General features: G+C 39.8%; 2 protein-coding genes across 2 annotated transcripts in view; one reads left to right on the top strand and one right to left on the bottom strand.

The window, feature by feature from the left end:
- F2 (coagulation factor II, thrombin) overlaps nucleotides 1–11,114 on the top strand; it is an 18,079-nt gene extending 6,965 nt beyond the window's left edge. The window contains exons 4-13 of the mRNA XM_072421550.1: nucleotides 744–772; nucleotides 1,317–1,426; nucleotides 3,412–3,725; nucleotides 4,179–4,286; nucleotides 4,984–5,107; nucleotides 5,871–6,038; nucleotides 6,980–7,153; nucleotides 8,324–8,502; nucleotides 9,105–9,175; nucleotides 10,819–11,114. Of these exons, the coding sequence (XP_072277651.1) occupies nucleotides 744–772; nucleotides 1,317–1,426; nucleotides 3,412–3,725; nucleotides 4,179–4,286; nucleotides 4,984–5,107; nucleotides 5,871–6,038; nucleotides 6,980–7,153; nucleotides 8,324–8,502; nucleotides 9,105–9,175; nucleotides 10,819–10,962 (1,421 nt within the window). The 3' untranslated portion in view covers nucleotides 10,963–11,114. The remainder of the gene's footprint in view (nucleotides 1–743; nucleotides 773–1,316; nucleotides 1,427–3,411; nucleotides 3,726–4,178; nucleotides 4,287–4,983; nucleotides 5,108–5,870; nucleotides 6,039–6,979; nucleotides 7,154–8,323; nucleotides 8,503–9,104; nucleotides 9,176–10,818) is intronic.
- A 1,897-nt stretch (nucleotides 11,115–13,011) lies between these two features.
- CKAP5 (cytoskeleton associated protein 5) overlaps nucleotides 13,012–21,313 on the bottom strand; it is a 30,958-nt gene continuing 22,656 nt past the window's right edge. The window contains exons 31-42 of the mRNA XM_072421549.1: nucleotides 20,833–20,968; nucleotides 20,556–20,749; nucleotides 20,295–20,464; nucleotides 19,468–19,641; nucleotides 17,559–17,810; nucleotides 17,406–17,481; nucleotides 16,684–16,872; nucleotides 16,431–16,568; nucleotides 15,843–15,923; nucleotides 14,485–14,644; nucleotides 14,252–14,406; nucleotides 13,012–13,751 (exon numbers count right to left, since the gene is read on the bottom strand). Of these exons, the coding sequence (XP_072277650.1) occupies nucleotides 13,500–13,751; nucleotides 14,252–14,406; nucleotides 14,485–14,644; nucleotides 15,843–15,923; nucleotides 16,431–16,568; nucleotides 16,684–16,872; nucleotides 17,406–17,481; nucleotides 17,559–17,810; nucleotides 19,468–19,641; nucleotides 20,295–20,464; nucleotides 20,556–20,749; nucleotides 20,833–20,968 (1,977 nt within the window). The 3' untranslated portion in view covers nucleotides 13,012–13,499. The remainder of the gene's footprint in view (nucleotides 13,752–14,251; nucleotides 14,407–14,484; nucleotides 14,645–15,842; nucleotides 15,924–16,430; nucleotides 16,569–16,683; nucleotides 16,873–17,405; nucleotides 17,482–17,558; nucleotides 17,811–19,467; nucleotides 19,642–20,294; nucleotides 20,465–20,555; nucleotides 20,750–20,832; nucleotides 20,969–21,313) is intronic.

Raw genomic sequence — 21,313 nt, 5'->3', positions numbered from 1 at the left:
TATGTATGTCTGTTAAATAAAAAGTAGCATATCTAATCGTAAATAGCAAAAATATGACAAACATGCCCCCATGACATACATGACAATTAAGATCTACATTGCATCTTGTTGATGCCATAACTTATTCTACCATGGTAAAGCAGACAAAGAGGAAGCCATATAGGCCGAAAAGTCTGATTGTACCCACCCAAGAGCTAGAGGTTGTCAGAACACTTCTTGTATGCATATATGACAGACTAAGGCTAGGTTCACACTTGCGGTGCTGTTGTGGTGATGTTGCGGTGCATTTACCACTTCCTCATGCCAAGAATTGCTGGCTCCCAGGAGATGATACCATGTAACATCAGCTCCATATGGAATGAATAGGGGAATAGAATGCAATCTGAAAAATACAATGTCTCAAAAAAACAATGCAATATATCAAGGCTTTCTGTATACCATTGCTGTTCAGTATAGCTTACTGATATTAGGCATCCCCTACAATAGGAATTTTGATTTTGGTGACCTAAAGCAAATCAAGGAGTAATATCTAAAAGGATGTTAATGCTGCAAGATGTTCCTAAAGAGATTTGCCTAGGTTAATAAAAATGAACACGGATCCTCCCATTCTGGTATTTGAATAGGATATAGTGAAACAAATAGCTATTTTCTCGGAAAAGAACAAGGTGGCAATCTGAAACAAGGTTGGCTTAATTCTATGCAACGTACATTGATCTCCCTAGTGGCTTTTTTTTTTCTTAAAGTGTATCTAAATCCAACATTAAAAGCTCAAGTATGTTGTTATTATTATTATTATTATTATTATTAATAATAATAACAAACAGTATTTATATACTACCAATATATTACCCATCACTGTACATTTAATAGGGGTTGCAAATGAAAGACAGATACAGACACAGGAAGAGGAGATGATCCTGCCCTGAAGAGCTTAAAGTCTACAAGTATACTTATCTAAGTATATAAATTCCAACAATAAGCTATATAAAATACCTTTCCTTGTTCCTTCCCTACCTCCCCCACTTATGCTGGGTTTCTGGAAGGATATTTAAATCTTTGCCACATGTTTCAGGCTTGAGGAACGGGTATAACTAAATGAACTGCATTTGCATTCAGCCTGGCATAGGTGTAACCTACACATGGTGGTGGGGTTAGGGGGTCTAGTTATCAATAGGGGAGAAGAAAATATCACTATATTAATAAAAAGTATAAACATGAAGGTTTTGTTCCCTGGCAATTTTCTAGGAAGTACTGTAATGGGAAGTGTTGATCATAATGTTACTTTGGTTAAATTAGCTGTATATCTTCATTAATTGACAGGTGGCTGTGCATCTGACCTTGGGATGAATTACAGAGGGACCCTCAGTGTCACCAGATCTGGAACAGAGTGTCAGTACTGGGCCAGCAGGTTTCCACACAAGACAACGTGAGTGCAGATGTATCATACTGAATATTTTACTTTAACTTATATGAAAATTCATTAAAACATGCATTGGGCCTGATTTATTAAAGTTCTCTAGGAATGGAGAAGATAGACGATCATGAGAGAACCTGGGTGATCTAGCAAACCTGGAATGGATTTCTTAAAATTGTTTGCAATTAGTTGGCAAATATTTTCATCCTGGACCAGATCTATTCCTGGTTTGCTGGATCACCTAGGTTCTCCCGTGATATTCTATCTCCTCCAGTTTTGGGTAGCTTTAATAAATGAAGTCCATTGTACCTGGTTTATTAAAGCTTTCCAAGGCTGGAGAGGACACGCTTTCATTAGTGAAGCTGGGTAATCCAACAACCCTGGAATGGATCTGGTCCAAGATTCGAAACATTTGCTAGCAAATAGCAAATGACTGAAGAAATCCATTCACCCAGCTTCACTGATAAAAGTGTATCCTCTCCAGTCTTATTTGTTAGCAAATGTTTTTAATTCTGGACCAGATCCATTGCAGGTTTGTTAGACCTCACAGCATCACTGATGAAAGTGTAACCTCTCCAGCCTTGGATAAATCAGACCCATAGTGTGAAAATGAATTGCAAATGCTAGTATTAGCACATCGCCTGTTCCTAAGCTTAATGTTTAGACAGCCTTGATCTCATGTTATATAGCTACCTATGACTTGGGTCTGAAAACTTGATTTCTGGTAGCTAGAAAGATAGCAACATTGGCATGGCACAGGGAAGCAGAGATTCCATGCGCACACCTAGAAACAGCTAAATTCCTATAAGTTTGTAAAAAAAAAAAAAAGTAGAGGGGCTAGTATATAGAACCACTTTCAAATTTGGGGAAGGGGGTAAAAAAATCACATTATTATTACACAGTATTTATATAGCGCCAACATATTATGCAGCGCTGTGCAAAGTCCATAGTCATGTCACTAGCTGGCCCTCAAAGGGGCTCACAATCTCAAACACAGGGAGACCCCCAACTCCATGAAGATAGTTTCCTGTCCAAGATTCGAATGTCAGACTTAACTTAAAGACAGTATATAGGAAACATATGGGCAGTCATGGAAGTATATGTACATCAAATTGTGCATCATACCAATACATGGACAACGTATGAGCCATCATGGTAAAGCATTGGCCAAAAATGATAGTCATTCCAATACATGGGTCACAAACAGGCAAAAAAAGGGGGAAATAGGCAATGGCAGGAAAACATAGGCCAATAAATACAACAGCTTTATTTGCCAAAAGTAGCATGGGCAGTGCTAAAGCAAGTGCAAGGCTAAACTTACAGTTACAAAGAATTATGGCTGAGTATGCAATGGAACCCATGATGACTCAACCACTATTTAACCAGCACATTTATGAGACATTTTGCTAATCATATTTTAATACATTTTTTATTGTGTCAATAATAGTATGTCTTATATATTTTGATTCCCTTGGGCCCTCATCAGACTGTAAAGGCTGTAAATACAAAAAGGCCAGGATGTGGATGTTCTAGAGAAGAAGGGTTATGGGGTAGATTGTAGATTTTTTCAACACTTTTGGGGGTGTCAAAACCCAGTTCCCCCACAGCACACTAGAGGTCTGATTTATTAAAGTTCTGGAGAGGATACACTTATAACAGTGAAGCTGGGTGATCCAGCAAACGTGGAATGGATTTCTTTAAAGCAATTCGCTATTTGCTAGGAAATGTTTTGAATCCAGGACCAGATTCATTCCAGATTTGCTGGATCACCCAGCTTCACTGATGAAAGTATATCCTCTCCAGCCATGGACACAGTGAATTGGGAGTTTGTGGATTAAACTACAACATGTTGCAGGGGGATAAAAGTATCAAACACTTTCTGAAGTTTTGAATGATGAAAAGGCTATAGTGCTTGCAAAGAGTGAAGATAAGTATTATGCTTTGAGAATGCAGCCATATCCCGCATAACATTTGCCAACATACTTTTGAAACTGAACTTCTGTCCTTGCAGGTACAAACAAGACCACAGTTGAGCCAATCCTACTTAAAAAACCTGAGCAAACAGAGGATGAATCCTGTGAGCCAAACCGCGGCCTAGAATACGAGGGGACCCTTGCGGTTACCGTATCAGGATTGCCGTGCATTCCCTGGAACTCAGCACAGGTGGAACTGCACAGCCGCAAAGAATTCCGTAAAGATGTCGTCTTAAAGGAAAATTACTGCAGGAACCCAGACGGGGATGATGAGGGGGTGTGGTGCTTTGTATCTCACCCCAACATGACATTTGACTATTGCAAATTAAAATATTGTGGTAAGCACAGCTTTGGAAAAATCCCTGCATTATTTTATTTAAAATCTGCAGCAATGTGCTGCAAACCAGACCAGAATAAAAAGGTTTTTTATTTTGAGAAGATTAGGAATATGATCACTTTGTATAATACATAAATGATCCATATAGTACAAAGTTATTGCTAAAGGTACCTGGAGCAAATATAATCAAACCTCTGAGTAAAGAAGGCTTTGAAAATGTCAATTATATTCCCAAAGGAGCTATACTGATTTTTTTTATTATACAGCCATTGTTATATTTCTTTATGTTGCTTTGTTGATTTTTCTAATAATAATTTTCCCCTTGGCTCCCAGTACAGTAATCATTTTCCTATTAGAAACAAACTTTAGGTAAAGTAATAATGTGTCATTTTATTTTTTCATTTTCTCAATTTTTCATTGTCTTGTCACTGGGCCGCCCCACTATATCTGGCAGACAGCAATCTAGATGAAGAGCAAACATCTGTCATCGGGGGACGCACAGACTCTACACAACATCAAACCTTCTTTGATGAGAAGACTTTTGGCAAGGGTATTGATTACTGTTTTGAATGTTAGCAGTGACTGTCACATATTGTACTGTAAGTTTACACTTTAGTAAATGTTTTCCTATTTTTTTCAGGTCACAGCAGGTACATCGGTTTATACTTGAATTAGTTTATACTTGAGTATATGTGGTAATTGGCTTTTATGAGCACTACACTCTTGCCTCATCCAATCACAGAGCTCTTTAAGCTGTGTTATGTTATGCTGTGGGGTATCACAGACTATTCATGGCGGCCCTTAGTTAATGAATGAGCTGTACAACACAGTTAATATAAACCGCAGTTTACAAAACAGAGGAAGAGAAAGTTGTTAATGTTTGGTTTGCTGGATCTTCTATAATAATCTAATAATAGAATCCCAGTAATCACCTTTTATTTACCAGCAGCAATAAGATGCAAGTGTTAAATAATCCTTGCAATTTGTGTCCAGCTAGACAGGCCCTGTGCAACATAGATATCGGTAGCTGTAAAGGAGATTATTCGATTAAAAGGCAAAAAAAAACAGCCACCATTGTCTACCTTATAAGTGTTGGAACAAAAAAAGAGCGGTGGTGCTGCCCATTTTTTATAAAAAATTATGCAAAAAGATAGAAAGGTGTATGCTAGGAGTAAATGTATCCTTAATAAACATTTACATAGCACAGTAACATTACTTTTTGATTGAATCAATGCTGTGGTTTTGGTTCTCCTTTGCAGTGTGTGGACTGAGGCCTCTCTTTGAGCAGAAGAAAGTAAAAGATAAGAGCGAGGATGAGTTATTATCGTCTATGCAGGGTCGTATTGTGAAGGGAGAGGATGCCGATCGGGGCAGTGCACCATGGTAAGAGCCTGACGCGATTTTACTAGAAAGGCGGGTTTTTGAGTGATAGAGACGGGAATTTTTGATTGTTGGATAATACCATATTATGCAGTTTTATATAAGTTTTTTCTATAAACTTTCTAAAAAAATTACTTTAAAAATGTAAAAAGCATCACTTGTAGTGTAGTGACACTCTGTAGTGCCTATCCCTGTAGACTCCGCACTCTGGGTGTTGGACCCCTTCCAGGTTGAATTATTATTAATACACAGTATTTATATAGCGCCAACATATTACGCAGCACCGTACCAAGCCCATAGTCATGCCACTAGCTGTCCCTCAAAGGGGCTCACAATCTAATGTCCCCATTATAGTCATAACCACAATTTTGGAGGAAAACAATTAACATAACTGCATGTTTTTGGAATATGGGAGGAAACCCATGCAAACTCCATGAAGATAGTGTCCTAGCTGAAATTTAAAACTGGGACCTAGTGCTGCAAAGGCTGAAGTGCTAACCTCTGAGCCTCCCTGCATCATTTGACTCCTTCCTGTAAGCCAAGGGGGTTAAGGACACACCACCTGGGGTAAAGTTTTTGAAAAGGGAAACTCATCTGGTCTCAGTTATGATCCATTACATCGTTAGAGATTTCATCTTCACCATTTCCTAAAGGCTGTCAGTGCATCTTATCAATAGTTTGGTTGCTTGAGAATTTTATAGATCAGGGGCAGTGCCAGCTGTCCATTCTTTTCTGTTTGTCTGATTCTGTTCATTTCTGCACCAAGGCAGGTGATGCTTTTTAAAAGGCAGCCACAGGAGCTGCTCTGCGGTGCCAGTCTGATAAGCGATCGCTGGATTCTTACAGCAGCTCACTGCATCTTCTATCCTCCCTGGGATAAGAACTTCACAGTGGACGACCTGCTAGTGCGCTTAGGAAAGCACAATCGGGTCAAGTAAGTCAATTCATCAATTTGTCAACCATGTTCAACAAAACTGTGGGCTGCACATGGTGTAACAGATGTGCGTATTATTGGATTTTGGTAAAAAAAATATTGATTTCCTTGTTTAAAGTGTATGTAAACCTTAACAAAATACCAACTAATCCAGCCAAACAATTTGCAAGTAATGCTTTGTGCTAAAACTTATCTCCACTATGTTATGGACAATAGACCAAGGAAGGGAAGTCTGCAATCCTGCCCTTGTATGAAAATGCTGCTTTTCTGTAGATACATTATAGTGAGTGAGCATTGCCTCCCTATATTTGTTACTAGCATGAACAAAAAATAAAGAGAAAAGCCTGAAAAAAGGTTTAGCTGCAATATATTACATTTTACTCTTGGGTTCAGATAGACTTTAACTTGTTAATACAGTAAAGCTGTAAATAATTATTGTTAATGTCTCGGAATGTAAGATGTAGGATTTATGTGGTATCATTCACTGTAACTAAGCTCCCGCCCAAATGTTTAAGCATTCTATTCTGCTTTCAATACTTAGAATATGGCAACAAAAGTTCCATACTTTATCTCACTGTATAAATGGAATAGATAAAGAGGACACACACCATGTTCTTGTTAGGTTTTGTTCACTAAGTGTGTTCAACTAAGCCTCACAGTGTACAATACACAAGATTATCAGATATTACAGAAATGCAATGTATAACATTCTCACTATATGATTTGGAGTGTGGTGTATTGCTACAACACACTGTTGTATAGGATTCCTGTCCTTTTGTGCTCTGCCCCATTCAATATAATGAATAGGGTCAGAGTCATAATTAATAGCAATGCAGGGGGATGCACATTACCATGCAACTCACATTCCTATAAAAACAAAAGGAAGTTTTGTCTTGTTCGCCTAATTGGCTTTTATTATATTTCTTCTCCTGTTGTTCTAGGTATGAAAAACCAGACGAAAGAATTCTACAACTTCAACGCATTATTGTTCACCCCAAATACAACTGGAAGGAAAATCTTGACCGAGACATCGCACTTATGCAGTTGAAAAGACCTCTAATCTTTACCAACTACATTCACCCTGTGTGCCTGCCCACCAAGGAGATTGTCCAGGCGTAAGGACCTTTGTTTGGCTTAATACCCCCAAGAAGATGTCTTGTTAACAGCCATGGCTTGACAGACATCTGCCTGCTCTCACTTTCCTTACCCATTACTTTGACTTCGTGAGTCAACTGATGTGTGAAAGCAGTGGGCAAAGGTTTTGTGAGACACATGTGGGAAGATCTTGGTGTGCGGGTGTTTTTCCAGTGTTGGGTCTGACAAGTGCTAGAAACTTGGATGTCAGTCAAATGGACACTTACCTAAAGTGTCCCTGTCAGTCAGTAATAAAAAAAGTCTCTGTTAGCTAATATCTCCTGCTTCGCTTCATTCCAGAAATGCAGCCCCTGGCAGTCTCTTCAGCATTCAAGAGTTTCGTGTTGGATATTGGTTTCCTAACCACACAGCGTAGTTTCTTCCTCCAACCCTGACATCAATGCGGAGTCCTATCAGGGAGGGATCAGGGGTCAGAGGGTGATCAGGGGTCAGATGATGGACCCACGACACATAGTGAGGGACACAAACATAGGTTTGTGTCACAGGTTCATTTATCTGACAAAAAAGCTTACAGAAAACAGAATATAAATCCTAAATGCAAATATAAAGGTTTATACCTTTTATGTCTTTGACTGGCCAAGTTGGAGCCCAGTGGCCTGATTTATTAAAGATCTTCAAGCTGGAGAGGATACACTTTTATCAGTAAAGCTGAGTGATCCAGCAAACCTGGAATAGATCTGGTCCAGGATTCAAAACGTTTACTAGCAAATAGCAAATGGGTTCCAGGTTTGCTGGATCACCCAGCTTCACTGATGAAAGTGTATCATCTCTTGCCTTGGAGAGCTTTAATAAATCAGGCCCCAATTTCAATCAAATAGAGAACAGAGCTTTGAAAATATTGTTTGCTGTGTTGCCTTGCAACCTGTCAGGGATGGAGCAGTTTTGTCAAGTGATGTCTTCTCAATGCAGACTTAAGGCTATAAACTGCTTTCAACATTGCATCTTTTAAATACAGCTTGAGGGTAGTATGAATTTTCCAGCTTTTTTTTGTATTGTAATGATTTAACTCACTTTGCAAAAACCAACAAAACGAAATTACCTGTGACTCAATGGAAACCTTAAACCATAAAAAAGAAATAATTTAACGAAAGGTCTCGTTAAGAGGTTTTATTTTTTTTGTCTCTCTACAGACTTCTTCGGGAAGGATATAAAGGTCGAGTGACAGGTTGGGGGAATCTTCAGGAAACGTGGAGCACTGGAGGTCCTCAACTCCCACAGGTCTTACAGCAGATTAATCTTCCCATTGTGGAACAGGAGATATGCAAAGCCTCCACCAAGGTCAAAGTCACAGATAACATGTTCTGTGCAGGTAAGCAGTCTCTAGCTGGGCTTCAAGGGGTGGACCTACTGTAAATTGTTAAAAAAATAGCCACCTAGGAAGGCAAAGAACATCTCATTTGTTCTTGCAAGCACTGGTCCCTTATTTATTAGTTTGTGCTTGATTTAGCCAAAAGGTAAAAACAGTAAACGGTAAACAGTAAAAAAAAAGACCCTTATCTTCAAAGGGAGCTTAAAGTGAACCTATCATGAGCGATACATTAGAGAAAAATCGCCTTCTGAAAATGTCCATTTATGTTAAACACTCTGGCATCAGTATTTCCTTCAACTTTTGAAGACAAAGTGTCAACATCCAGATAATGGGTATTCACAAGAAGAAATAAGTGGCAATTTTTTTGGCATGTTTTTTTAAAAACTGAATTCCGGGGGCTGTGCCCCCCCAAAATATAATGGCCAGTGATCAGTATTGCCGGTGGTCTGCCCACCCAAGCTCTAATACTAAGCCCAGTAGCTGAAATAAGGGCTTAGCTTGTATTATGCTTAGCTTATGTGTATTTACATCTTCCCAGAATAAAGAAAATATAGCAACAAACTAATCATTTGTTTTTTCTTTTATTTTTATGTTGTTTTAAGGTTACAAGCCAGACGAGAACAAAAGAGGAGATGCATGTGAAGGGGACAGTGGAGGTCCCTTTACCATGAAGGTAAGACTCACTACAACCTAATTGAATTCAGTTACACTGAATGTAAGTTAAGTATTCCATTAAAAAGGAACTAAATCTCCTATTTAAAAATGTGTGACCAAGCAGGGCTTCATTGCAGAGATGGAACAGGCAATGTCCTTTCTGCAATAAAGGATACTCAACTGCCTGATTGCAGTCTACTGATAAAATCACTGAGCTGCATGGATGTGCCAGGTATTCTAGTCACCATTACTGATCTATGCATGCAAAGCATGTGTTGTTTGGTAGCCAAAATGCTCAGTGCATGGGTGTAAAACGGGTTTAGTTCCTCTTTCAATATTGGACTGCACTGATGGTCTGATTTGCCAGAAGTCAAGTTGCTGTCCAAAGCAGTCTCTCTGGATTTCGCTAAAAGGAATGTAACTAGTGGAGGTGAGTCCGCAGAGCCCAGACATGTCAATTCAGATCACTTGAGCATGCATGTCTGTGTGGCTATCCAGGACATCCTTAGGGTAAAATATAAACACATGACACATAGAGAAAAGGGACTATATATACCCATAATTCTACGTATGGAGGAACAGGTGACAGGACCAGTGCTAGGTGATATGCCCAGTGCTGTCAAATTGGGCAGGGAGGAAGTGCTCAGCATCGTGCAAACCCTGACTAGAGAAATTCAGAACTTACACAGAATGTCGTTTTTGCTTTTGGTGGCTAAAGGAAAGGACAACAGCAAAGTAAAGGTACTTGCAACGGTCCTGATGGAAGGGTGTCAAAAAATCTCTGCAATAGGAAAACAGTGATACAGTGCAGTCCAAGTTGCCTCAGTGGTTAGCACTCTGGCCTTTGCAGTGCTAGGTCACAGGTTTGAATCTCAAGCCAGGACAATATCTGCATGGAGTTTGTATGTTCTCCCTGTATCTGCATGGGTTTCCTCCTACATCCTAAAAACATGCAGTTAGGTTAATTGACTTTCCCTCAAAAATTGACCTTAGACTGTAATATTGGCATATGACTATGGTAGGGACATTAGATTGTGAGCTCCTTTGAGGGACAGCTAGTGACATGACTATAGGCTTTGTAATATGTTGGTGCTATATAAATACTGTGTAATAATAGAATAACAGTTCTATTCATGGTAGCCATAAACACGGCATTGAGTTTGGGCACCACAGAAGTTATCCACTGCTGAATGGTGCCCTTGTTTTTTCATCGGAGTCCTCATTATGGGGGTAAGTCTTAAAACCACTGATAAGTGGAATTTCTTAAATCCACTGACCAATAATGCCAGAAAATCATTTTCCTCTGCAGTCGAGTATTTTTTTTTTTTTACTTTTATTGGTGGCCCTCCACAACAGTCAGACAGTGATCTTATCATTCTGTCCTAAAGATCCATTGCCTCTTATTTGTTGTCCTGATGTGACCTAGACAGAAAATGATGGAAATCTCCCCAGCGTAGACATGGACAGCTAGTTATGAGAATGTTACATACAAGAGATTATCTAAATTAATGCATCTCAAAAGTGACGACTGCGATTGGGATTTATTGTGCAAATATAGCGCTATATAAATCCTGTTTAATAATATTAATAAATATCACAAATAACTGAATGTTTCCGTTGTATCACGTTTACATGCTGACGTGGATCTTTTTGTTCATTTAGGACCCAGTCAGCAATCGCTGGTACCAACTGGGAATCGTTTCCTGGGGTGAAGGCTGCGATCGCGATAATAAGTACGGTTTCTACACACATGCGCACCGTTTGCGGAAATGGGTTATGAAGACTGTAGAACAAAATCCCAGTTAATGTGCCAGGTCTAAGCCAAATCTCCAATTATTTACTGAACTGTGTAAGGAAAAATACTAATACACAATGCACCTGTGTCTTTCTCCACATATCTCAGATCAACATACCCTTATAGATTATTTGTGCATGTCAATAAAGTCAATTAAACATCACCTGCCTATGTACAGTCTTTGTTACCCTCTGGGAATGACAATAGTGCATCATGGGAAATGCTAAAAGGTTGTCAGTACATCTGGAATATTCAGCAGCAACCTTTTCCAGCATTTACATCAGAACTGTAATGTTTCAGGCCTACATATTACTAGAACAGATGAGAAATATTGCTGCCTAAATAGGACTTTGCTAGTCCTCTCTAGTCTGGATCTAGACATCAACCTGCTCTAGGTACATGTTTACTTTCTTCAATATTACAGGAGGATGCAAATATTAGTCAAAACTATTGTGTGAATGAGTGAAGGAAGAAACTGTGGAAGGAAAACATTCCGTGGACAGTTTGAGTTTTGATTTCCTAATCTCCTGAAACCTTTAGGAGCCACATTTCTGGTGTCCATGTGACATCAGTATGAGACATTTCTGATATCTCATTCAGGATTAGGACTTCCTTCTGACTGGGCTCACTGATAAGTCCAATGATATGAGGTCTTCAGTGTGTCCAAGTAAAAACGGACTAAATTTTAGGCATCCACAGGCTCTCTTAAAACCAATTCAGCTTACCCATTTACAAAGAAAAGACCTCAACCTCAATTCCTTAGTCACTTGAAATTTATATTAACATAAATGTCTTTTCGGGAGGGGGGTGTCCGCTGATGATGCAAAAATGTAGACGTGCCATGATTGCCACCAAGTACTTCCCGTTTGCTAGATGTAAAAGGCTACAACCATATCTGTCAACCATTTATTTATGTGAAAGGATCAGTGTACAGACAGATCTGTGAATGCTAGAAGTCTAGCTATTCTATATATGTTATAAAGGCTCGAGATCTCGTAATGTGGCAAGTTGCAGGTCTGAATGCATGGAAGTATCCTTCCCCTTGACAGAGTTTTACCAAAACTTAGTGGGACCCAAAAATTGGTAGTACAATACTTGAAAATAAACCTTATGTTACTGGAGGTCCTTACAGTGACCCCTAAAAAAAAATGCCAAAAGGGCAGGCCGTTTACTAACGTCACTGACTAGCATTTATGCTAAAAAGTTTTCACAGCATTTTGAATAAAACAGATTTACCAGACTGATAGCCATCCAAACTCTGCCCAAGCTCCCCAGAACTGTTCTGTATGGTTACTGATCGGATCCTATGGCAGATCACACATCTTGCTGCAGGTCCCATTTCCACTGAACACTTGGTCTTTTGTATTGCATACAGACAAAATCTTCTCTTGGCTGCAGTGTAAAGACATCATGAATTTACAGAATGGTGTTGCCTCTTCCCCACCTCACTGGGAAGCTGGTCGAATTGTTAAATGTCTGCCATAATTAGTGACAAGCTCATGCCCAAACACTTGCTGCTAGTACTACCTAGGGTTCAGGCCAGCATTTTACTGATCATATGAACCACTCTTTTATTAAGACCAAAATGAACAATGGATAAGTTTCAGAAGCTTCTTCTCAAAAAGCATAGGTTATGGATGAGGTGGATATAAAATTAGTGAGCCTAAAACTTCCAACGCACTCTGATATATGATATGATATATATCCCCTTATATGATTAGGAGCAAGAAAAGGGGAGGTGTTCTGTAAGCCTATACTTTCATGTTTACGGCAAAAAGTTGTTCCATCATGCTTTAAAATGACTCAATTAGATTAGGACAGATATGGGTTATAAATTATTCAGCACATCAAACTAGCATTTTCGTAAATGTTTGCAACACCTATATGATTTCCCCTGGCATTCCTAGTCAGTGATTCATTAGCTATTAAAAGCAGAGTATCAGAACACCAGGTCATGGAACCCATAAAGTTAGGCATTTGGATCACTGAAAAGTGGAGTTTGGTATTGCAGATAGGGCTTCAATTGGAGATTAATCTTTCACAAAATAAACCACAAAAAGTGCGACCTACAAACAAATGTTTAATTTAGGCAATTAAAAAAAGTTCTATGGCTGCTTACGGTTTAGTAATTTATTTTAAACTTTATTTACAAAAACATTATCATGCCATGCCTTACGATTCCATACAGAATCAGTGATTCACTGCTTTATGTTAAATTAAAAGCAAGTCAAAAAACAGCCACAGAGCTACAAAGATAAGAGCCATGAAAACGGACAATTAAAACCAGAGACACAAAAAGATCTAGAGAGCAGAGGATTAGATCTAGGACAAAGGGGAAGTCTGTACACTAAAACACATGGAGGAAGTTAGAACAGCAACGTATGTACAAATACTCAGCCACAGTAAATGTTGCTCTCCCTCCCCAGGACCAAAGAAAATACACATATGATACATAAAATGATAGTTTACAATAGGCCTAGAAGGAGCTACTAAGCTCCAAAAAGGGCAAAAGAAAAAAAACAAACGGCAGCACCGGGCTTTTGAGTTACTACTTTCGACTGCTTTTAATTCTCTCCAGTCTCTTTTTTAGGTCGTCTATATTGGCGGAGGGGGGTGAGGATGTACTGGATGAGGTGGTGGTGCTGGCGTGTGTCTGGTTGGAGTCCACGTCTAAGTTCTGGGTAAGCTCTCTAGATTCCCGAAGTTGAGAAAGCTTGCTGTGCAGCATGTCTGTGGAGGACAGAACGCCCGGGGTGGAGGACTTGGACAGCAGGTTGCTAAGTGGAGGCCTCTCCTCCTGCTAAAAGAAAGAAAAGGATTACAAACTTTTAGTAAAACCTTTACAGCTTGGAGATTCCCAGATACCCTTTGGAGAGAAACATTAAACCCCTCTATTAGGTTATTTTAATTACCAATGGGGATTCCCTTTTACTACCTGTTATGGAAACATTCAAAAACCTCAGAGATTTCCCTTTCTGTTGTGGTGAGAACAACTAGAGCTTGTTTCCTGTAGTAGAAGTCATACGGCCAGTCTAATGCTTGATGATTCCCTTCATGTCAACAAGGCTGGATATACAAGCAGCTTGGGAGGGAACCATAAACAGCAATTTACCCAGGAAAGACAATTTCTACCCCTTTAAATTTCCATGTACTGTTAAATCAAACTTTTAGCTATGTATGTAAGCTACAGAACACATTGAAGGAAAAGATGGATACAGCAAGTTCTACTTTTTGTTCTTGGGTGCTTAGAATTAATTTGATTCTTTTTTGGATGCTCATATACTCAGATTACAATATTACCTTGGCGTTATCAAGACCACATCTCTGGCGCAGGATTTTCAGTCTCTCCAGGTACACAGAGGGTCCGACCTCTTCCCCGTTAGTGTTTACAGCAGGTTGGGCCATGCTGGTGACTGATGGGAGAGGGTTAGTCTCTGACACATGAGATGAGATGGCTGTAAGACAGGAAGAACACTGTCAGATTCTAACATGGCTACACAGCTGAAAAAAGCGGAGACTGGATGGGTGTTTACCTGCAGATGATGCAATACGGCTTTTCCCTTCTCTTTCCAGTTCAATAAGTCTGAGGCCTCTCTCCACATAACTCTGGAAGAACTGGGAGGAGTTTTTCAGGAAAGGTTCTAAGTCAGCATCGGAGTATTTCTTCTTGTACTCGTATAGCTCAGCTAGACCCTATTAGAGAAAAATTGTGTTTAGAGTAACATCATGATTGTACATTGTCATGGCAAATGGCGACTGTCCAAAAAAAAAAAAAAAACAATATATAAAAAAAAAATTTAGGTGTAGAAAGTGTAAACCACCCTGTTCAAGTTACATAACCCCACATTTTTGCCATGGGAAGCCTGCATAGGTCTGAATTCCTAAATCCTAGCCCAAGTTTATTTCAATCACTTTTAAGACAGATAAGCCCCTTTCCATGTTTAGGATGAATATTTTAAGCTCCTCCAGGTCTGTATTTTGATATTTAACCTCCTAAGCGATAATCCCAAGTGTGACTCGGGGTGGATTTTAGTTGCAAAAGTGGTAATCCTGGGTCACACTCAGGATACATAGATACATACAAAACACCTACCTTTTCCTGTCGCTGTCCCCCGGCATCCTGCTGGTCCCCGCAAGACACATTTGCCTCCTCCGATATCCAGCCGCTAACTGCAGAGCCGTTATCTACAGGGTTTCTCATGACGTCGGTGCGGCCAGAACTTAGCGGGCGGAAATTCAAAAATATTTTGTATTGGATTCAATACAAAATAGCTGTATTGAGTTCAATACAAATTATATATATATTTAATTATAGCCTACAATGTAAAATAAATTTCTATGCAAAAAAATTGTATCACTTTTTGCACGGAAATTTGGACAGAATCAGACCTAGACATATGACACTGCAGTTGGATTAAGGCAACGTTGCTACCTGGGATGAAATACATTGCCGACATTCAGAATGGAAGTTGTTTGCATAAACTATGAAAGGACTTCAGCTTTACAGAAGTCTAGTTTAACATACCCAAATATTATTGGACATATTAGACTAATTGTTAGAGGTACACTGCCACCTCCTGGTAAAGTATGGTACTAAAACACCAAATTTGTGTGCTATGTATGCAGAACAGAGTATTATTATTAAACAGGATTTATATAGCGCCAACATATTACGCAGCACGGTACTTTATTCATATTGGATAATCACTAAAATCTTTTAAAGGAGGAGATTTTACCCCTATGGTTCCCAACAGGGTCCTCAAGACCAATGCAACTCCAGTCAAGTCTCCTCCACTGCCAAGTATTTTGTATTTGTAGAATTCCTGGGGTAAATTTTTTTCCATACATCTGACAATATGACCATCTGCCAGGTGGAACTGTGCACACTTACCTCCTTTGTATTCTCTTTTGAGCCAATCTTCTTGAAGATCTCTGCTAGGTAATCACTAACATTTGGCTTTGACACCTTTTCCTTTGAAGGAGGAGAAAAAAGAAAATGGAGTTTAAATGGTATCCCCAAGTTACAAGTTCTTTCAATGCACAGTAAACATGGTATTTTTTTTTTTTAAAGAAAAGTCCAAGATAATAGGTCCAAGTGAGGACCATAAAAATCTTAGAAACTGGAACTGCATCATATGCTTGCTTTAGTACTTGGTAGTATATGAGTAGTAGTAGAAGCAGTTATCATCCCTTCTTGAAGCCCTCTTCTGCTGAAACATTAAAACACATCACCCTTATATCAGGGTAGGGGAGGTGATCCGTAGCCAGTAGGGGAGAATTGGGCAGGAATGACAATGTTGCTTGTAATTTCAGTGCACAGTTTAACAAAAAGCTAGATAGTTTAATAAGTTATTTTTTAATAATTTCAATCTGATATTTTTATAGGGATTCTATGTTATTAAATTTAGTTTTAATGTAGCCCTAAGCCGTAGTACCATTTTTTGCTAGCTACATAACCTTTGCAATTGTAGGAACTCACTGTGCGATATGCTCCCTTCTCAGTCTCCTTGTCAGTCTTAGAGCCAGTTCCATCCATAGAATGCTTCATAACTCGCAGTAAGTGTGCCTCCAGCTCAGACTCATTCTTGTTCTCAATCATTCCCAGGTGATCCATGATCTAAAACAGATTCAGGTGCAAGTTTGTCACTGGAATATGTAACAATCCTATTTGGGGACATATACTGCAGCAATTCAGTTTTCCTAACCAGCCTTCTACTCTCCCGGCTGCTCACCTTTGAGCCCTTAAGCTTGCAGAGGGTGTGCAGAAGAGTTTTCAGCGTCCTCATGGGTAGCTCACTCTTGTGTGCTTTCAGCTTCTCCTTGGGAAGAACCCTCATGAAGTTATGCATATCCAACAGAATTCGGTCCAGATTGAGGTTATTGATACATTCGGGGAGAAGCCGTATCATTCGCCACAAACACTAAAGTAAATTGAGGAAGGGGGTTAAAAGGTTATTAGGAGGGAGTCTATTGCAACAAAAATGTTAAAAATTTAAATTGTTATAAAACAAACTGCAAAAACCTAAACTCTTTAAAAATTAACACTATTCCAAGATATGTTCTACCAAAAATACAGTTCATGTATGTCAAAAGAAATAGACAATAGGAACCCAAACATACTGGTATTTGAGGCAACTTGGGTTTCATCAATACAAAAAGATCCTAGTCTGGATAAACCTGTGAAATTCAGTTACCAACTGCACTTCCCCTTCTTAGAGGGACCATAGCTAGGAGTTTTCCCTTCACTAGACCAACAGACACCTTCCTGGTTCTGATGCTCCAGATATTTGTCAGAAGAGCTGTGGCTTCAGCTCAAAGCAGCTTATTGAACAGGCTACATGGGATTAATACCACAGAGGGGAAAAGGGCAAGATTTCCCCCTAGGCATAAATGAACATGTGGAGTAACCCCACTAACAAGTTATACAACCCACTCAGAAAGACATCAGATTTACCTTCATGACTAGCTCTGAAAACTTAGGCGAGCTGGCTGTAGCGAGCAAACTATCCTGAAGCAGTACCAGTAGAGCACTGTGGAAGAGAATAGGTTTAGTCATATACAGCAATCATCTAATGTTACAAAGGGCTTCCCCAAATCACCACCTTACCTAAGAATGTTGGTCTGATCAGATTTTTCCAGCACTTTCACCACCAGGAGGTTCACAGAACGTACCACCTGCTGGCCCTCTTCAAGATCCTCCACGCGAGAGTCGAGCATGAGGGTAATAAGGCCATGCATCAAATCCTTTAGTACGCCAGTGGAAGCTTCCCGAGCCAGACTTTCCATCTGAAAGAGCTGTGAAAAGATGTCAGATGTCAATAAGGGTTCTGTAGGTAATAAGGTAAGAATGGTCAAGGAACTAATCCATTATCCAAGAGTCAGGAAACCTGTACAAGATTTATGAACACAGCAAAAAATCAATCCATTCTGATACCTGGGAGGGATAAAGGCTTGTTCAAGTTATTTACCTCTTAGCAGAATTAAGAAATTTACTGGAAGGTGGTGATAGCCAATATAGAAAACCTTCCTAAATCCTACACTGTGTGCCAAGAGAGGAACAAGCAGATATTTTTATTAACACAAATGATTAAAGAATACAATCCCATAGTTCTCCCCAGAGGTTTTTAGCCGGTTGCTCCGCCCGGCTGATTTGAATACCCCGCCCAGCTCTCGGCAGCTCTCATCCTCGGATGCACGGATCTCAGTGAGGCTGCTCTGTGCCATCCGTTCAGAGGATTGCTGCTTCCATGGGAGGTGAGCACACAGCTCAGCCTTCATAAGAAGGAGACACAGGCAGCCCCGCCCCCATCTCATAGCACGAGCTCAGATTTCTATTTAAAAAAAAAATCTGCCTGTGACATGTATCCACCTTTAGCTCAGCATGTTGTTCTGCATCCTCACAGCTCTGTGTGTACAAACCTCCATATCTCCTAATATGTATGTCACAATGACCTGTAATTTTTAGGGTGTACAGGGGACCCTCATAGATACTAGTTACTACAATTTCAGGCCCCCAAGCTTTAAAGAATTTCAAGATATGGGGGTCACAAATGTAAAACGTTATGAAAATTGAGCTTTGGGGTTGCTGTTTCAGAGAAAAGTGCAACTAGGAGTCCTAAATTGAAAGTGCAAATTGGGGACCCCGGGGGCTACTAACATAGCAAGGAGCATTGGGGTGGGGCCCCTAAATATATACCTACCTGTCACAAATCTATACCTATGAAACTACTGTCTGCTTCTCTTCTTTGAACACCAATTTCTCGGAGGTGGGGTACAAAACTGAAAATAAAGGTGCAAGTGGCGGGCACATTCTCCTCTTACAATCTCATTACTACAGCATCATTAGAACATAAAACACTCTGCCCATCAAATTAGGCCTCCCTGCCCTGTTACACATTCCTGTCCACTTATCCAACATTCTGAACTTCAAACGGGGAATGGGGAGGTGTAAGAAACCAAAAATATAGATACAAGTGGGGAACATCTGTGACTAACATCCCCTAAAACTTCATCACTATGGCATCATTAGAAAATGAACTCTGCCCACTAAATGTTATTGAGGTTGAGGTACTGGAAGGTTATAGTCGTGTGTAACAAGGAAGTGCATTGTGATGGACAGTTTTTTTTTTTTTTAACGTAATGATGCCATGGTGATGAAAGGTGATGTCACAAGTGTCTCCCACTTCCACCTATATTTTTTGTTTCCCTGCACCTCTTAATTCTGGAGAAATTGGGGTTTGAGGTAAGATGCAGACAGATATGTGTAACAGAGCGAAGCACTAGAGCCATGTCACGAGTACTTTTGTAGCAGATACACTATTGCATTTGTGAATTAACAAAATCACTAAACTGACTTATGCTGCATAGTTAACAGTATCTAGTGTTCCACTCTTCTATAGCTGTTCAGATCAAAACCTTTGAAGTCATTGCATGTTTATAACTACACAGCCAGTATCTACTTTATAGATAAGCCTAAAACAGGCACGACACTAGCAAGTAATAAAACAGACACTCACTTTGGTTCAGGGAGTAAGACTGGTTCGAAGATCTCATCCAGTTTGTGCTGAACCAAGGCTGGCATCTCACACCTTACAGTACCATTGTCATTCTCAATTTCATCCAGATCTAACTGAAATTCCCGTGGAACTGTATGTGCTGGCTCTGTATGTCCACCCATATTGCGAGCTTGGCTGCATTGGAAAAAAAAACAAAAAACAAAACAGCTTCTTAATGACAAACATCGAAATAGCTTAAGCTTCCAGAACAATGGAGGGAAGAGAACTATAAACCGCTTTGGAGTGCCAGATTTTTCCTAAACTTTGAGGGCCCATTTCAGATTACTCCGAATGCAAAGTCAAAAAGTCAGGCTTGTCATGGCAGATTAACAGGGCTACTGCCCATTAGGACAAGATTAAGCACAACAGCACATATACGATACACATTTCACCAAATTGTATTAGCAAACAGTTTCTGTTAAAGTGAATATCTGAAGAACTATCCAGGTGTAACTGAATATATATAGGTAGACCAGTTTCACCCAAGAACAAGCAAAACATGCTTACAGTAGAAAGGAGAAAAGGAGGTTACTTACATCCTGTAAGTTCGATACATAATTCTGTTTCCAGAGAAGCAGTGACAGAAAAATAGATTGTTTAAAAATCATGCAGATCAACCCAGAAAGCCCCAAGGGGTTTACAAGTCTTGACAAGGAGCAAAGTGTGAAGAAAAAGATATGAGAATTTGAAGTAAACTTAAACATAGATTAGACAACATTTTAATATTGAACATTGCTAGATTTATTAAAACTAGGAGGGAAGAGTCACAAGCCCATAGCTGAACATACTTCAGTTTGGAAGACATGTCTTCAGGTGGTGCTTTCTTCAGCATGCTGGCATTGGCACTCTGGACACGCTGAGGCTTCTCTTCCACTTGTTTAGCTGGGGCAGCCACTGCCTGCTTCTTCCCAGCACGCTTTATTCGCTCCTCCAGCATGCTCATATCCTTCTCAGAGAGCTGCAGCAAAAAAAAAATAAATAAATAAAATTTATAAGTCCACTAGCTAGTCAATAACTACCTTCACATCATGTCCACAGGATAAACTCACATTTCCTATGAGCTTGAAGACCTGTTCTCCATGCACATTGTACACAGTCACAATCGTGTTGAGGGCTGCATTGCGCACAGTTGTGTCACGGTCCCCAATCTGGGAAGCAATTTCTTTGAGAGCTTTGGCAGGCGTCGGCTGGCACACATTCATACCGTAGGATTCCACCAAGCAGCCCAGCTCCTCTAGGCATTCTGTGGAATGCAAACAATTGCAGAGTTCATGCATAAACTTCTCCCCCACCCAATGATTTTCAGGAGAGACTGTCCCTACTTACCTGCCCGCTGCTTGGAGTTTTTGGACTTTATTCCCTCCATCACAAAATTAAACATCTTGCTGGCTGGGTACACCTGGCACATCTTGTTTAGGATGGCACGCACATCCTTTCGCACAAGATCTTTTGGCTCACCCACCTAAACAGTAAAACCGATATGTAAAGTGTACTTCAAAAACCTTTTTTTATCATGTTACAGTGATAACACTTTCTAACAAGCTCTTAAATTTAAGTGGGACCCTTTCCTGAAGAGAGGGCCCTTTAACAATACTTCTTAAGGATCGTTTATGATGGTGACTGTCAATAGAGGTGGGATTACGAGACACCACAAGTTCATGGGTTAGATTACATACGCAATTCTAGTAAAATCCATTATAAAGCATTAGATGGCAAGCTCTTCTGGGCAGGTCCTCTCCTCCTCTGTCACTGTATCAGTCTCATTTGCAATCCCCATTTATTGTACAGCACATAATACGTTGGCGCT

This window comes from Pyxicephalus adspersus, chromosome 9 (genome assembly GCF_032062135.1).
Source record: "Pyxicephalus adspersus chromosome 9, UCB_Pads_2.0, whole genome shotgun sequence".
NCBI classification, from domain to species: domain Eukaryota; kingdom Metazoa; phylum Chordata; class Amphibia; order Anura; family Pyxicephalidae; genus Pyxicephalus; species Pyxicephalus adspersus.
This window is presented reverse-complemented; position numbering and strand designations above follow the sequence as displayed.